The following is a 13,309-nucleotide window of genomic DNA, read 5'->3' on the forward strand; positions in this document are numbered from 1 at the left end:
TTAAGAGAGATAACGGAAGGGAGGAAGGAAGGAAGGAAGGAAAAAAGGAAGGGATGACATAAAAGTAAGAAATTAAGTTAATGGGTGGAAGGAAGGCAAAGAAAGAAAGAAAGAAAGAAAGGAGGGAATAAAAATAGAAAGGAAAAAGTGAAGTAAACAAATGGAAGGAAAAGAAAGAAGAGAGAGAGAGAATGGAAGGAAGGAAGGAAGGAAGGAAGGAAAAGACAGAAAAGAAAGAAATTAGGTTAATGGGTGGAAGGAAGGCAAAGAAAGAAAGAAAGAAAAGGAAGGAATGATTAAATTAGAAAGGAAAAAAGTAAGTGAAATAAACGAATGGAAGGAAAAGAAAGAAGAGAGAGAGAGAGAGAGAGAGAGAGAGAGAGAGAGAGAGTGGAAGGAAGGAAGGACTATCTTTAAACACATTCAGGGGCTATAATGGCCCTGTGTTCATGTCTCAGAGTGAAGCTTTAAAGGGTTGCTGCTGTTCCAGGTGATATAAAGGTGCTAAAGGTCCCGCAGGTGTATGATTAAGGGCACGAGCCCAGTGACAAGGAAAAGTACAGTGTAGTACCTTTTTTCTGACATTGTGCTAATTCACTTCATCCTGTTCATGTGCTGTTTACAGTATATTTAATTCAGTTTACTGGAATTTAGAGAAGACAAATCTGATGAATAATGCAGCTCTTCACAACCTGCGTGAAAATATCAGACCTGGCAACACCACCTGCATCAGTACCTCATTAACGACCAGCTTTCGGCTTCGTCCCAAACCTCAAACTGTGGACTATTAATTAGTGCAGCAGCTCTTAATGACTGCACCAGCTGCAGGGGGCGTCCGCCAGGGGGCGCTGTTTACTCACTTTATTACTGCTCTGAAAGAAAAATAACTTCATTTGAAATTGAAATTGAATAGATTTTTTTAAAATTAAAATTCATGTTCTTGCAGGAACTTTTTTTCCAAAATAAATGTGTTTCATTCTTACATGCTGATTTATTTGTATCTTATCAACGTGTGTGTGTATGTGTGTGTATGTGTGTGTGTGTGTGTGTGTGTTGTGTCCATTCGTTTTTCAAGTTAAGTGGATTTTTATTGTCATTCCTCTATATATAGTTGTTTCTCCAGGACCATGGTGCAGCTCAGAGCAGTATGCAAGACAACATAAACAGTGTGAGACGAGGGCATGACAAAGAATACACACAGAACAGAGCAATAAATACACAATAAACAAACACACAGGACAATAAATACACAGGACATGGGCTGTAAAGTGTAAACTGTTGGTCAGGAAGCAGCAATACGTTTAGTTTTCCACGTTTAGTGTTAGTTTTGTTTGTTTGTTTCGTGATTAAAATTGGAAAACACGAAAACAGCTTTTTATTTGTTTTTTCGTGGCACCTACTGAGATAGGAAATTCATCTTTTCATCATTTTTAAAAATTGTTTCACTGCACAAACTGAATAAAATAGAAATCAAATCTTCATGAATTGAAATATGAAAAACACCACTGCTGTTTTTAGGAGGTGGGAGGAAACTGGAGAACCCAGAGGAAACCCTCACACTCAGGATCGAACTGCGAACGCTACCATCAAAACAACAAAACAACAAAACAAGCAAAATGAAGAGGAAGTGTTTGCACAGAGCTTCACTCTCCAAACCCATGTGTAAAGGATGCAAACTTTAGAACTCATGTTTCACCATTAGTATTAAATATATCGATAAATATAATAATCACACCGTGGTGTTTAACCTGCTGTGTGTCAGAATGAGGAGTAAGATCTGAGCGACTGCAGAGCGAGAGACGGATCAGGACGCGTGTTGTTTTTTGGCTACAGGAACATTTAATCCTCTTCCTCATGCATGACTGCGTGGAACACTGATTACACACAGACAGACGAGTGTTAAAGCTGATCGCTCTGCTGAATCCTGGACTCTGATTGGTCAGAAGGTGTTGATTAATCCTCTATAACAGCAGCTCTGGCAGTAGCGCAGGTTTATATTGATATATTATCGTTTCTATAGTAACAGCTCGTTACTATACGCTTTATTAGTTTTAGATCACGAGTCTGTTTAAACAGAGTTTGAGTTATGAGTTTGTCTGAATGCATCACTGAACACTAACAAGCTACGACCAAGTCAACATTCTGTGTTTTCAAATAAATAAAAGTGATTTAAAACAAGTAAAGGGTGCACAAACTTTTGTACCCAACTATAATTACATTAAAGATTTAAAGGTTTGTGATATTTAAAGGTCTAATTCTTTTAAAACATTACACATGATGTAACGACTAAGACAGAAATCTGAGTTTCCTTTTTTTTTTTTAAAAAAAAAAAATGCTTTTTTACACTTTAAATTTGTCGTCTCTCAGTGTGGCGTCTTTAAGAATTAAAAATTAATATTAAACTAAAACACTGATGGAGTTCAGTTCTAATTTATATAAATAAAGCTAATGTCAAAATGTCAGACAGCAACAGAATTATAATTGAGACAAAATTTAAATTCAAATCTACAAATTCGTTATAATTTAATATTTGATGCTTTTAGTTTTTAGTTCAGGTCCAGCATGCTTGCGTACGTTTCTTCATTTCAGTTTTCTGTTTACATTTTATGCTTTTTTTCATCATTTTTTAAAAATTGTTTCATTGCACAAATTTAACGAAATAGAAACGAAATAGAAATCAAAAGTTTAAAAGGACATTAAAGCGGCAGTATGCAATTTTTCACTCTCCTCTGCTAAACACATTGACGGTTTCCCCTGTTCCGTAAGAGAGAAAAATTACATACCGCCGCTTTAATGTCCTTACAAACTTTTATCCTTCAGTTTGAAAGAATCAAAACAGTTTTTCTTTAATTTACATTATTTATTGGAAGAAAATGCCACAAGCACAAAGAAATAACATGAATAATTCACCCTAGATGGTGCAGAAGGGGAAAAAAAAAGAAAAGTACAATCATTAAGAGAAAGATTGTGAGTGACAGAGCAGGAAAAAAGAGCAGGAAGTCTGATTATTGGAGTAATAATAACAACAACAATAATAATCAGTGAATCTGTGACGAGTCAGGAATGAATGTGTATTAAATAACAGAATATTCCAGAAAACAACAATCACTTCCTGTTTCTCTCTTTCTCTAAAAAACAGTGTGATGAGATTTTCATTTCATCATCTCATCACAATGCGACAAAAAAGATGTGAAACATAAAAATAAATAACTAAAACGTGCTGATTAGGGACCCATTAGGAGAAAAAACGACCCTGCTGTGCACATTCACACGTCCCTCTTTCACACCCACAACTCGTTTATTCGTTTATTAGGTTTCTTAAATACTAAAAGAGAAAAGAAAAAAAAATACGTTTGGTGCCATTAAAAATTCTCACAAAAATCTCTCTGAGGTATCAAAGTTTCAGCAGCAGCATCCGAACAATCTGCAATCATGAACACCAAAAATTAAAAACAAAAAAAGGAAGAAAGGAAAAAAAAAAAAAAAAAAAAAAAAAAGACCAAATCTTAACCAGCGTCTTTCTAAATGTCCAAAAAAAAAAAAAAAAAAAAAAAAAGAAAATGATTTTTGAAAAAAAAACGTGTAAAATGTCAGCGAGCATCATGTTTCTGTAAAAACACTAAGTGGGTTAGTTCTGATTTTTAAATACGCAAGAACAGCGAGGTAGAAGCGCACACACACACACACACACACACACACACACACACACACACACACACACTACAGCGTTTGGATTAACACGGTGTAAAGTTGTCGAGTTAAAGCATCAACACAACTTTAATACAAAAAGCTAGTGTTCGATTTTCACAGTTGAGCGATTTTTGAAAAAAGAAAAGAAAAACAATTTTCAGAAGTTAAATAAAAATAAGTGAGAAATGTTCAGGAACAAGTTTCCGAGAAAATCATCGGGGTGTGTTTTAGCGAGACGGAGGCCATTTTCACGTTTATTCTCTTTGTGCCGCGTTCTGTGGTTTAATTAAAGCTAAACTCCGCCCTGATTCACATTAAATACGTTCATACTGAAATATTTCTGGTGCTCACACACACGTGTTGCGTTTAATAGGGGAAAAAAAAATGTACGTTCTCAAACGTCAGGTTTCGCCGCTAGCTCCTAAAAACAAAACTTCTTTTCTCGCTCGACTATTTCAACGTCATATAAATCAGAAATCCAGTGTAGAAATAGTGGGACTCAAAGTCCCAGAATGCAATGCAGCTATACGATGCTGAGTTACGATACAGATATTCAGCTAGTTAGCGAGCTACGAGATGGCGAAGTTTGGGAAGCTGATCTGTTTGAGCAGAGTTTACAGATGAGGAGCTGAGAAAGCTAAAGTACTAAAGCGCCGCCGCATCGCTCTCTAAGTAGAGATGAAACGAGGGCTAAATCATGACTATCAGCATGGAATTGTGGGTAATGTAGGAAACCGTTAAGTGGAAAAAACACTGAAAGAAAAGTGAAGTAACTATGGTAACACTGAGACGTCAGTTTTTACTCCAAAACCGAGCAGTTTGTTACGAGATTAAATTAATGTTTTATTTTTTTAATCGGAATTTGGCTACAAGTGAAAATACTGAACATTCGTCTTTGTATAACTGTGTATGAATATGGTCGTGTACAAATGATCTGGAATTCAAGGCACAGAAACTGCATTAAATCCAACATTAAATATAATTCAGACGAGTTTAACGGCTAATCGGAGGACTGATGTGAAGACGTGTGTGTGTGTGTGTGTGTGTGTGTGTGTGTGTAAAGAAAAAAAACCATTCAGCTTTGCTTGCGAGATCAGAGAAGCAGAGGACACAAAAACACGCAAGCAACCTCTGGCAATTACAAAACATCATGTAAACAAAAGATAAAACCCGAAGCAACAAAGAACAGCGCAGGAATCTTCACAGCAATCCGAAGTGTAGTCGTCCCTGTGACCTGCCTGCGGAGAAATGTGGGGTCCTGAAGAAGAGCAGCCTGGAGAGACACAAACACAGGGGTGTAAATAAAGGACAGATGTTAAAAGAAAACTCTAGCGTTTTTCTCTCTCATGTCTCTCCGCTGCATCTGTGCACACACACACAGACACACACACACAGACACACACACACAGACACACACACACAGACACACACACACAGACACACACACACAGTAAGAGAAATGAGGCTGAAAAACACCAGAGATTTCCTTTAATGCTGTTTTTGATGTGATGTAATGTGATATCTCTGCTGTAGTGTTTTGATAAAGCGTCCAATCAGATTAAAGTGAATTCAGCATTTGATTACATCAGCACTGCAGAGAGAGAATGATGTCATCTGTCAACACACACACACACACACACACACACACACACACACACACACACACACACACAGCTGTAGAATGTGCCGAGTCATTAACGGCAGTAATGCAGTTTACTGCACTCGCTACACCTCCTTCTCACTCTCTATCAGTCTGTCGCTCTGTCTCACTCTCACTCTCTGTGTGTCTGTCTCTCTCACTTTTCTCTTTCCATGTCTGTCTCTTTCTCCACCTATCTGTCTCTCTGTCTGTCTCACTCTCTCCACCCATCTGTCTCTGTCTCTCTCTCTGCTTTTTCTCTCTTTCTCTGTGTCTATCTTTTTCTCCATCTATCTGTCTCTCTCACTCACTGTCTCTCTCCATTGTTCTCTCTCTCGCTGACTCCTTCTCTCCGTCTGTCCATCTATCTGACTTGGTCTTTCTTTCTCTCCCTCTCTCTCTGTCTGTCTCTCTTGCCGTCTCCCTCTCTCCATCGGTCAGTCTTTCTTTCTGTCTGTCTGTCTGTCTGTCCATCTCTCTCTCTCTCTCATTCTCTGCTTGCTAACTAAACCTAGAGTGAAGACTTCAAATGAAAAACGACATTTCAATGCAAATAGACATCTTTTGAGGAACCCAACAGCTGCAGACTCTTTTTTTTAGTTCTTTTGTCCTCTTTTTTACCCCATCAGTGTAAAATCCTCACAGTGACCCACATTAATCTGTAGCTACTGTATTTAAAAAACAAAAAAACAAAACAAAAAAAAAACAAATATAATATCTTACAGTCGTGCTAGCTTTCTGTCAGCGAAAAGTCACAAGCAGAATGAATTTTATTTCAGTGGAATTTGCATCAGTATCCAGTAACATCACTGCTCCGGCTATGTCGAACTCCGCAGATCTAAACTTAAAAAGCAATTGGTGGTTTTTCTTTTTAAATAAGTCTTTAGCCTTTAAATCATTAATTAATCCTTAATCATTAGGAATTCTGTACCTGTTAGGGTGTGTTGTATGGACTCTAACCTCTTGCAGTGCATTGTGGGATTTCTTGAGTTTTCTTTCTTTTTTTCCCTCCTTCAATATACTTTTAATTTTGACTACAAAAAGCACAGCAGATTTCACGTCCTGTTAAATTCTTTATTCTTAGCTTCAATGATCAGAGAAAGTAAATAAACCCTTCCCTTATTGAATCACAGAAACGTTAATTAATGAGCATTCACGAACGAGAGACGATCTTTTCAGAGTCAGGAGTTATGAATAAACGCTGACGAAACTCAACTAAATAAAATCCGGCGTCATGGAACGGTCCTGATTTTTACACACTTCAAGAGAAAATAAAAACGCTAGCCAGATTCGATGAGCTTTTACGTGAGATGTGAGGACAGAACACACATCATCACAGAAACGATGGCCAATGATTATGAACTCGATGGATATAAAAAAAAAAAAAGTCTACACACCCCTGTTAAAATGGTGGGTTTTTGTGAAGTAAAAAAAATGAAACTAAGATAAATCATGTCAGAACTTTTTCCACTCTCAGTGTGAAATTACAACATATAAAAACATTTTAGGGAAAAATAGGAAAAATAAAAAACTTACAATAACCTGGTTGCATAAGTATACACACCCTTTTATAACTGGGGATGTGGCTGTGTTCAGAATGAACCAATCACATTCAATCTCACGTTCAAAAGTAATTATCATTCAGCTGCCATCAGTGAAATTATTCTCATTAACCGCAAATAAAGATCAGCTGTTTCTGTACGATTTTCTTCACAGAGACTCTTAGTGCTGAAATAAAATCAAAAGCTGCTTCAACAAAGTATTAGTTTAGGGGTTATGCACACTTTTTTTTTTTTCTCTAAAAAGTTTCTGATTGTTTTTCACTTTATTTGTAAACTTTGCAATTTCACATTAAAGGTGGGAAAAGATCTGATATGGTTTATCTTAGTTTCGCCCCTGCCATTTCTACAGGGGTGTGTAGACTTTTTATATCCATTGCATGTATTTAGCCACGTAATTAACGTTACGTTTCATTAGCTACCACTTAGTAATCTCGTCATTTACATTTACAGTCAACCAAAACTCTTTCCCATGTTAGTGGAATGGGAAGAGAAAACAAGCCAAACTTACATTTTAAGTCAGATCTCCAAAAATGATTTTCAGGAACAGTGTTCTGTTGTTTTTACATGAGCGTGAGAACAAGCAACAGAATAAGGTTCTTTAAAACGGGGTGAATGATCCGGAGTGTGAGTGTGTGTGTTCTCTGCCTTGTTCCTGCGACAGTGTGTGTGTGTGTGTGTGTGTGTGTGTGTGATGAAGAAAAACAGAATGAGGGGATGGTGGAGCTGTGTGGCGGCTCTAATGTTCTCATTAGCACCGAGAGACAGACGAGTGCAGGGAAGCGGGGGTGAACGGGTTCAGTTGTGTAACGTCTCGGCTCGATTAGATAAAGACAAAAGAGCGCGCGTGCGCACGCACACACGCACGCGCACACGCACGCGCACACACGCACGCGTATGTCTAGGTGTACGAGTACAAACACCCAAAGCTCATGTTAGAGAACTTTACCCCCATCCAGAACACCTCTACACCTTTATCCTTAATAACAAAAACCACAGTCTATGAATATTCAAATATGTCGACGAATATGCAAAAATATTGATGAATATGCAAAAATATTGATGAATATGCAAATAGGAAACAGCCTCAGGTCCCTCCTCCCATCCCAGAATAACTCTCTGTTTGCACGGCTAACTGCAAGTAAACTAGCTCACATCACTCATCCTCATTTTCTCACTGATCTGTTTAGCCAAACAGTCAGGGATCTATTTCAGCGTTACCACGGTAACCGCCATCTACTCACCGCTAAGTTAAATAGCTAGCTAGCTTGCTTAGCATGCAGATTCGGCAACCAAATTTGACACGTTGATAACACGATAATTCTTTCCCCGTAATTTGCAAATAATTTGGATATGACTGGATAAAACTGAATGGTGACATCACAAACCGTGCGTATATGTAGCCCCGCCCCTAACCAGTTTCATAATAAATGTATAGAGACAATTTTTTAACATTGTCTGAAGACAAATTGGACCCAAATAAGCAAATCAATGAACATTCAAGAGAAACAATAAAATGTAAATGTTGTTATAGCAGCTTTTTGAAGACGTACCTCTGTGTGTGTGTGTGTGTGTGTGTGCGCGCGTGCGTGTGAGAGAGAGTTCATCCGGCACAGATGACGCGATTGATCCTGCCGTGGAGCTCCTGAGCGTCGGGTCGGTCCTGCGGGTTGACAGCGAGCATGTCCTGCAGGAGTTTGCGGAGGGCGGAGGACATGTGCGAGCGGCGCCGCTGAGGGATGCTCAGAACCATCTTCGGGTTCTCGAGCAGCGCCTCGCCTACAGGTACAATGTCGGCGCCCTGGCGTACGTACGTCCCGAGCTGCTCGCGCTTTGACTCGCCGTCGATGAAGGTGATCCGCTCGATCATGGCCCAGATGATGATGCCCAGGGCGAAGATGTCCGCCTTGGCCGTGTAGTGCCCCTCCCACACCTCGGGCGCCATGTAGAAGTCCGACCCGCACGCCGACGACAGCCAGAACTTGTTCACGTTGACTCCGGGTTTGTTTTTGTCCTCGGCGTCGGAGCAGCCTCCGGGGCTGGACGCGAGTCCCGCGCACACTTTACTCAGCCCGAAGTCGGCCACCTTGAGCACTGGCGCTCCCGAACGCTCCGAGATCAGGATGTTGTCCGGCTTCAGGTCTCGGTGCACGATGTTGTTGCGGTGCAGGAAGGCCACGGCGCTGCTCAGCTGCTGCATGAAGCTGGCGTTGGTGTGCGGGTCGGGCTGCCGGGACAGGACGAAGTGGTTCAGATCGCCTCCTTCACAGAACTCCATCACGAACCACAGGTAGCACGGCTCCTCCGGACTCGACAGCACACGCTCACCTGTGAACAGGGATGCAGGTGAGGTCACATGATGTCAGAATTTCAGCACATGTAGATGACCGCACGGTAATCCCACCTCATTCTGCATGATGCAGTAACGTGCTACGAAACAGCAGAAGGTTTAGGTGACATTGTTTTAACACCATTTAATTCAACTTTGCATTAATTATCACTATACTTGTTCAATTTTAAGTATAAAAAAATCTAACAGGAAGTTTTACCAAAAAAAAAAAAAAAAAGTAATAGCACCTTTTGGATATGATGTAGGTCACAACCTTACTGCTTATTTTCTTTCTTTTCTTTCTTTTTTAAATAAATAAATCTGCAATCTGCACCATTTATAACTCCGCCCACACACCCCTGTTCAGCACTTGCTCTGGGCAAGAAGGGGGGAGAGGAGGAAAGAGACACAGAGAGAGAGAGAGAGAGAGAGAGAGAAATAGCATGATGAGGTGTGTTGTATCATTGGTGCTCCTGTGGAACCAGTCTGACACTGATATATTTTCACCTGAACAAACCGCCACACCTGTACACTCATTACCCTACTGTCTCTCTCAGCACGAGGCCCCACCCACAACCCACAACCTCAACACCAGCTACAGTGCATCATTACAACAGGTTTTACCTGGAAGGGATTGACTTTCACACCGACACGAGCGAGCGATTGGATATGAAGCGTTTAGGACAAACAAAGGCCACGTTCATCACCATTAATGTTTTTGATGAACAATGAATTTACAGCGCTTTCATTCATCCTCACTAACAGCCTGGCCAGGGACACGCTAGAACCAAGTAAACGATATATAGTATAAACAATTATAATACCCGTGTAATCTGGATTAAAAAAACATTCCCACGAACATCTCTATTACAAAAACAAGTAGAACTCGCCTCCTTCACCATCAACAACTCCAGTCTTTCTTGTTACTAATGTGTTGCTTCAAATCCCCTTAAAACACACTTCAAACACTAAGGAAGCTACTGAAAGAAAAAAAAAAAAGAAAAAAAAAAAACTATTTCAGATATTTGACCTTGCTGTGACCTTGATCCTGTTTGGATCAATTTCAAAATCTAAGAAAATAATAAAATAATAATAATAATAATAATAATAATAATAATAATCCTACAAACATTTAACCACTCGTTCTTGAGATATCGCACCAATGAGAATCTCAGATGGACGCGCGGAAACATAACGCCTCCACCACCTAGTGACGGACGAACAAAAAGAAAGAGGGGGAAAAACACACCCTGTCTGGTTTTAGGCCACGCCCCCTTTGGGTCCGGATACAGATATTTGGCATTACGTACCACTCTTAATGCGGACAAAAACTTCCTCTGGACGTTATAACAGTCAGGGTTAAAGATTAGCCTGCGTTACCGTGCAGCAGATATTTAGCCCTTTAACACCAGGAACTCGGGGTGTGTATGATTCGACACTCACGCATAAGGAGCTGGACTGATGAAAAACAGACTATAGTTTGAGGCTCGGGGTCTTAAATGTTGCATTAAACTCCACACAAAGTTAATTTCAGGAGCTAGATTCTGACCTGATTTGCATTATATTTAAAAAAAAAAAAAAAGTTCAGGTTCATCATCTGGATATTGGACTTCCTCAGAGCTCAGTACATGGTACGCTCTCAGAGAAAATTAATCAACACCTTTTAACCAATCAGTACTGAGAATGAAACAAAGCTGTGATTGTAACAGATTCAAACTAGTAAGTAAAATCTGTACTTCTCTTCTCTTCTCTTCTACACAGTGTCCTGATAAACGATTATGTTCCCAGATTGTTCGGTAGCGTGGGCGTGTTAGTGTTTAGTCTGTTTGAGTAGAACCCTGGCGTGTTCTCCGTCTCGGAGTCCGCTTTCACGCCAACTCAACTGTAAACATGCTGTGTTTTCTGGAGAGCTGTTAAACTCACCCGTGAGGCACAAACTGATCAAGACGAGTTTCTGTTAAAACCTTAAAGTTGATTATTTTCCCGTGACAGCACATCCCCAAGTGTTTACAACTACAATTTCTTTTTATTTATTAAAGAACAACACACTATCGTTTTTATCCATTTAGTTAGATTCGATGTTCTTGATTGTCTGTGATATAAGTTAGTTCCTGTTCTCGCTTACGTTACAGCAGCTATAAACAATCGTTCCTTCACTAGCCTCTCTTCTGAAGTTAATAAGACAAAAAACAAACAAACTGACACTGGAGACTCCTTCCATAAATGTTAAACAAACATCTCCTTACTTTAAAGAAGCATTAGGTAATATTAAGTCTGCAGCATCACACCTGCCTTGCTTTCAACCAGCACAAAAGGACCCACGTCACACCTCTCTTCATCTCCTTCCACTGGCTTCCTGCAGCCGCAGCATCAAATTCAAGGCCTCGATGTTCACATACAAGACCTCGTCTGGATCAGCACCACCTTACCTCAACGCTCTCTCTCCATGAGCTTTATGTTCCCTAACGCAACCTGAGGTCAGGTAACTCAGCGAGGCATGAGGTCCTTCTCCAGAACCTTCAAACTGAGTGTCCATCAGCAGTGGAATGAACTTCCAACCTCAATCCGGACAGCAGATTCCTGCACTATCTTCAAAAAAAAAACGGCTAAAGACCCACCTCTTCCTCAAGGACTTAACTAATCCCTCACTTATCCCCACTCAACAAATAAATAAATAAATAAATAAATAAACAAATAAATCTGCTCTTATACCTGACTCAGTTAAAACTCTTGCACTGTTCTCTGCTTGATTTATCACTTCGCGTAGGATAAAAGCATCTGCTAAATGAATAAAATGTAAATGTAATGCTGTTACAGAAAACTCAGCAACACCTTCTGACCAATCAGAATCGAGAATTTGGTTTTCTGAGCTTTTGTTACACTTCAATCCAGGACTAATTTCTAGACTTTAAATTTTCTTCATCAAAGCATTTGCTGAGCCAGGAAAGGGAAATGTTACACTTTAAAAAAAAAAAAAGAAATGTAAAGCGTAAAGCGAATCACAAAGCGCTTCCGGGTCAAGGCTGTTCTTAGCCCCGCCCCGTTTCCAAAACATGTTGCATAACCCAGACCCTGGGGGTTTAATAATGGTAGAAGAAATAAATAAATAAGTAAATAAATAAATGGCAGACACTCAGGTGGTGTACATGTCAACACGGCAGGAAGGTGGAAAGCCACCTGCAGGTGTTCAGCACCTTTGAGAGAGGTCTCCACCAGGCGCAGGTACTGTCTGGAGCGCTTGTTGCCGTGGCTCATCTTCTGCGCCATTCCGTTCCTCTGGAGCACGCACTCCTCCAGCTGCACCACGTTCTCGTGCCGCTTCTCCAGGCTGGTCAGGGCCCAGAACTCAGCCAGCGCCAGCTCCACGTTCTCGGGCGCGTCGCAGCGCAGCTTCTTGACGGCCACCACGGTGCCGGAGCTCCGCGCCACCGCCTCGTACACCACGCCGTAGCTGCCGCGCCCGACCTCCCGCACCAGGCTGTACCGCGGCGCCGACACCTTCTGCTCCAGCGGGTTGTTTCCTCCTCCTCCTCCTTCTTCTCCATCTCCTCCTTCTTCTCCATCTCTTTCTCCTTCATTCCCGGTGCTCAGAGAGCGCAGGACCGGGACATGTTCCCCCAGTTCCCCGTGTTCCCCCGAGCGCTTACACGCCCTGGTCACCCGCCTCCTCTGTCTCTCCCCAGCATCCATCACATCTCCTCCTACAGCGCCATTTGTTCCTGGTCCACTCTGCTCTGTTTTGTTAGATATAAAGCGGCGGCCATGTTGTGACCCCGCGCGCCGCGTCACTGCTCTCACTCACTCACTCACTCACGCACGCGCTCTCACTCAATGCACCATTTGAATGGAGTCCGGACCGTACCATTATTCCTCAGCAATAGGGGGGGGAGAGGGAGCACAAGCTCGTTCTATGGCTCTTTAGAGTTTTAGTGACTTTGTTCTAAGGTGAACTGAGAACCTCAGCCGGGTTGCCAGGTCACCTCAAAAACTTCCCCGTTGCCAAATCCTTTCACAGGGAAAGTTGCAGTAAAAAGTGACCAGGTGAATTCTTGGACTAATTTGCATATTAATCGAACCGTCCAGCTCATTTGC

The 13,309-nt window shown here is 41.0% G+C and overlaps 1 protein-coding gene across 2 annotated transcripts; it reads right to left on the reverse strand.

Moving 5' to 3' along the window:
* Nucleotides 1-2,839: 2,839 nt before the first annotated feature.
* On the reverse strand, nt 2,840-13,090 carry stk35l (serine/threonine kinase 35, like). Of its 2 annotated transcripts, XR_008301357.1 has the most exons (3): nt 12,412-13,090; nt 8,442-9,216; nt 2,840-4,963 (listed from the first exon to the last, which is right to left on the reverse strand). XR_008301357.1 is itself a non-coding variant. In XM_053232033.1 (2 exons), the coding sequence occupies exons 1-2, from the start codon at nt 12,905-12,907 to the stop codon at nt 8,492-8,494; spliced, it is 1,221 nt and encodes a 406-aa protein (XP_053088008.1). In that variant the 5' UTR covers nt 12,908-13,090; the 3' UTR covers nt 2,840-8,491. The 2 variants fall into 2 exon arrangements, 1 of the variants encoding a protein (XP_053088008.1); XM_053232033.1 differs by having other exon boundaries at nt 2,840-9,216.
* Nucleotides 13,091-13,309: the final 219 nt, after the last annotated feature.

This window comes from Pangasianodon hypophthalmus, chromosome 2 (assembly GCF_027358585.1).
Source record: "Pangasianodon hypophthalmus isolate fPanHyp1 chromosome 2, fPanHyp1.pri, whole genome shotgun sequence".
NCBI lineage: Eukaryota > Metazoa > Chordata > Actinopteri > Siluriformes > Pangasiidae > Pangasianodon > Pangasianodon hypophthalmus.